We start from the raw sequence: 5,047 nt of genomic DNA, 5'->3' as shown, positions 1-5,047 counted from the left end.
AATCACTTTCGTATGAGATTTGTGTATAGATTTGATAAAATAATGTAGTTTTTTCAATGTGATTAGATTTTGCACTTCTATATTGACAATAAATGAAAATAAAATAATATCAAATATTTGTAATCTTTAGATTACCAATTATTTATAATTTTTTCAACGGTTATACTGGTTTTATAATTATTTATTGACTTTTGAACTTGTTCAATTGATAAATATATTCTTTGTGGTGGAAAATGATAGAAATTCTAATCCAATGTTATATATTTCTATATTTTTCTTTAGATTTCATTTTGAAGTTAGAATTAGATATTTGAGGTTATTTTGTCTTATCTAATTTTGGTTTGATATATATGTATATATATATATATTATATAATAGTAACTATATTTTTTGATATTTTTATATTTTCTTGAAATGTTGTATACATTTTTTTTCCAATAGAATAACACGAATAGGTTATTTATTAAAAGAAGCTTTTGGAATTATAGTATATGTTTGTGTGTTTTTTATTCAAGTATATCTGAAAATACAAAAAGTAAGAAAAATCTAGTATACAATAGGGAGAGTAGCTAGAGTCGAGGCTCCCTTCTAATGCCTCTTTATTACCAGTAAGCATACGGATTTATTAATTAATTAGCACGTATATTCTATACGTAGTCCGTAGTAGTAGTACTACTACTACACTTCAGCATATATATTCATCTCCCGGAGGTATTGCTTGTTTCTTAAACTTAAACATTCTTGACGGAAGTAAATATTGCATTCATCATAAAGGGCACGTAAATAGATAGAGCAAGAAGCACAATGGCAATCAGAGCTCCCGTAGCCCTCCATGCGTAAACACTCCCACAGGAGAGCTTCCCAACCTTGATTTGGATCACATCAACCATCGAAATGGTTAGAAATATGCACCCGAAAACCGACGCCCACACCGATAGCAACAACATGCTTGCCCTAATAGCCTGGTTACGGCCACTCTTGAAGTCTTTTTTCTCCCAGATTGTGACATGGATTTTCAGGGCCTTGGCTACCAGGCTGGATAAGAGGAAGCAAGCAAACGACGCCACTTCGTTTACCACAAGCCGCTTCGCATGTTCCGGACCAGCGTCACACTCGGCGCGGTTCTCCAGGCTGTGCTCTCCTTGACGTGCGAGGGATAAGCCCACGAAGACGGCTAGTGTGAAGAGCGAGTTTACATTTACAAGGTCGTCTAACGCTTTCTGGTGAATTTCTTTCACATTGTTTATTGGTTCTTTAGACTTGTCTGCGCCTGTTTCTGGATCGCCTTGACTGTAAAAGTGATTAAAAATGGGAAGAGAGAAAAATAAATCATTCATAGAATGCATAAACTTAACAAGAAAAAGGAACGCATATATAGATGAGACCGAGAAGCCAACCTGGGCATTGCTGAAAAACTTCTTCTTTAGACTGATTTGCGCCTTGTTTGCCCAAGGCAAAGGTCTACCCTTTATAGATTTCATGCCTTGCATTTTAAGCAAAATACCGCTCAAGTTATGTGCTAAAAGCAAAAACGGGGCTTCATGTTGGATAGCTGTTTTTCATTCTATGATAAACCGGAGAAGTTAAAGACATATTACAGGGAAATGTCGGAAGGGAAAGGACCCGCTAGCTACTACTTTTAGAAAAGTTACTTAATCATTGTCATTCAAGCATTATATATATTTGTTAGAAGATTCTACATATATAAATTTACAAATATGAAAATTGAGCATATCGATTATCTCACTGTTTAAACAAAAAGTTACTACAAGAAGACTAAGGTGCTATATATTTCATGCGTATGATATAATCCTTCTTGAATTTTACTTTATTACATATGTTTAAGTTGAGTATTCTTTTCCCTCTACTTTATTCTTATCTTTTGCATCTAGCCAAAAACTAAAGCAAAACATATGTTCAAAGAAAAAAGTAAAATAATAATATTTTTAATAAGTAAAAATTTAACGGTTAATCTTTGTGATTACATATTAACAAATAAAACATATGTAGAATAACAATTATATTTGAATGCATGCCACATTTTTTCATTTTAATCAAGTGCAAGGTCATATTGCATCAAATTAAAAAGAGAAAATTGTGAGAAATAATCCAATTGTTAAGTCCATTTCAAAAAATAGTCATCAATATAAAGTTAATTGTTTCTGGCCAAATGTTACCATAGTTGACAAAATTGCCTTTGAAGACATTTCGGAGAAATTAATCTCATGATTTCCCCTTTCTGCCATACAGAGAAATTAAATGCTCTGTTAGTTATCTCAACTCTCTGAGCTCCTCAGCTTTCTCAAATATCTCAACTCTATCAAGTCTCTAAGTTGTCCTAACTCTCTCATATCTCTCAGCTTTCTCTTGCCATCCAAGTCTGTCTAATTTAAGGATCATCGGGATAGTGCTTTGATTTATTTCTTGCTATCTCACTATATCATCATTGATATATAGATCTAAGAGCAAATATGATATCAAGGTATATTATTGGGTTTAATGCTTTTGACAAAACCACAAAGTTAATGAAAAATCCATTTCATTCATTTCTTAATCTTTGTCTGTAAATTAAAATATTGCCTAGAGTTGTTACACGCGAACATGGCATGGCGTGTAATGTCATATTTGTGTACATGGCTTGTAGTGAACATGTGTAGGAAAATGGTTGAAAATGGCGTGTAGAAATTTATTTTTTTAAACATGGCATGTAACAACATCTTTTCAGTAGGACGTGTAGCAATATTTTAGAACTTGACATGTGTAGGGCTGTTGATAAATTGATTTAATTTTTTCAATATAGGATAATATAGATAACAATGTATACCTATTATAGGTAACATAACTTGTTTGTGAGCACTTGCAAGCTATTTGCAATGAACTTACTTTCATCATATAATACTTGATAATTAGTGGTTCTGAAAAGAGAAAAGAAAAGACAATATGCATTTTTTGTTATGTAGGGAAAAAGCAAGCCCACTGATTACCATGTCTTATACGATGATGGAAAAACTAGTATCAGATAGAAGAAACATATCATAACATTAAAAGGAAAGCCAAGTTTACCTGGATTCCATCATAAGATAAAAATAAAAATTTGTGGGGTGGCAAATGGTAGTATGAACATCAAACCTGCAAAATTTTTTTAAACATGATGTGTAAGAAGAACATATTTTTAATAGGACATGTAGCAAAATTTTACTGCATGGCATGTAGCAACATAGCGTGTAAATGGATTTTAACCCTTAATTTTTTTTTGAAATTATAGCAATGTGCCAATTGTGAGACTTGTGATAAAAAATGATGGTCATTAGATCAATGGTATTTACAAGGGTGGTGAGTCATGAATGCGAAGGGTTAGGAGTGATTTTTCGTTTGGAGGATTAATGAAGCTAGTTGAAAATGTTATTGGGGTAAACTCACAGAATCAAGAAATTGAGTTGCATGCATTGATCAGTGTAACCAGAGAGTTATCACGGCTAGTTATCAAGGACGATGAGGATGTTACGTTAATTCTGTTAGAGCAGAGGAATGTTTTGGCAATGTACGTCACTGGTAAGGAATGCTATACAAATATTATGCCACATGAAAAAGCTATACAACATGATAATCACTTCAATTGGAATCAGATTTACATTCTTTCACAAATACTATAGAATTCAGTCTCCATCCCACAACAATGGCAATCGATGTATGCACATGAGTTTGTGCAGCCTGGTAGACACATAACATTCTCACAATAATTGGCTGCACGATTCCGATCAGCATGTCGAACCAATTACTTGCTTTTGTCCAGTCAATGCAGTACTTGGGTGAAACTATAAAGGGTCTAATGTCATTTTTAAATGACAATGCGATGCTCGAGGATGACACTATGACACATGAGGATGACATGGCGACACTCGAGGATGGTGGTGCATCAAATCAGGGTGAAGATGGTTAGTTTCCTACCAGTGAAGATAGCTTTGATGATGATTCTGATAGCGAGGCAAATGGCTGGCATGATGACAATTTAGAGGATGACTAGGTTGACGATAATTACATTTTGAATTGTAATCATGTCGAAGGTGAAATTAAACATGACGAGGGTGTAGATTTAGGAGATGTTTTGTACGATGACCCCATAAACAATACCTCGTCATTACTAAGAACAAGATTAGGTCACCTTAGACATCAACTAATGATAATCATCAGAAAAGAAAACTGCAAGGGTATCTTGTATGGGGCATATTCGAGTGCAAAAAAGTTCGCCTTTCAACTAGTGACCATAAAGGAGTCCACATTAATCGGTGATCACTTATACCGAGGAAAAATGTTTTCATTAAAGGTAAAATTGAAACAAGTCTCGAGCATATTGACACTAAAAAAGCAGTTCGAGATAAGAGTTAAAAGGTCATTTCAGGCTTGTTTTGAGGTTGCTTGTAAAAACAAAGCATGCAATTTCAATGTGCTTGCAATCAAGTTACTTGAAGTAGATTATTGGCAAGTTCGAACTTTCCAAAAAGCTACACATGTGTACTGCCAATGGTTTGTAAGGACGGTTCTAAACTGTGAGTGCGAAGATAATTGGTGAAGTTATGTCACATAAGCTTCAGGCTAATAGAGTAGTATTGAGACCTAAAAACATAATTGGTGAGATGAAGGTTCACTAAGGATTGAAATGTTCGCATAGTAAGACTTGTCAACTGAAGGAGTATACGAAAATGCTTGTTTTTGGTCCCTCAAAAGAGTCATTCCAATGTTTTCTCTTGTATTTCTACATGTTGGAACGTGAAGGTCATATTATTGTCACAATAGTGGCTACTAGTGAGGTACAACAATTCAAATATTATTTCTAGTTGTACGGGGCTTGTATCCAGGGATTCAAGGATGTAATGCATCCTGTAGTTACTATTGATGCTAGGCATTTGAAAGGTAGGTTCAATAGTGTACTATTTATGGTTGTCTGTAAATACGCGAACAAGTGCGTATACCCAGTTACATTTGGAAAAGGCCACATTGAGCAGAAAGACTCCTAGACTTGGTTTCTTAGCAGCCTGTGTCGTGCGGT

General features: G+C 34.3%; 1 protein-coding gene across 1 annotated transcript; it reads right to left on the bottom strand.

The window, feature by feature from the left end:
* Positions 1 to 440: 440 nt before the first annotated feature.
* LOC110409645 (uncharacterized) lies at positions 441 to 1,441 on the bottom strand. Its single transcript, XM_021419072.2, has 2 exons — positions 1,398 to 1,441; positions 441 to 1,290 (listed from the first exon to the last, which is right to left on the bottom strand). Exons 1-2 carry the CDS (start codon positions 1,403 to 1,405, stop codon positions 732 to 734), a joined length of 567 nt encoding a protein of 188 aa, XP_021274747.1. The 5' UTR covers positions 1,406 to 1,441; the 3' UTR covers positions 441 to 731.
* Positions 1,442 to 5,047: the final 3,606 nt, after the last annotated feature.

Source organism: Theobroma umbraticum, unplaced genomic scaffold (assembly GCF_002168275.2).
Source record: "Theobroma umbraticum cultivar Fairchild unplaced genomic scaffold, ASM216827v3 scaffold_44.0, whole genome shotgun sequence".
Classification (NCBI taxonomy): domain Eukaryota; kingdom Viridiplantae; phylum Streptophyta; class Magnoliopsida; order Malvales; family Malvaceae; genus Theobroma; species Theobroma umbraticum.
Note: the sequence above shows the minus strand (reverse complement) of the source record. Positions and strands in the feature narration are given on the sequence as shown.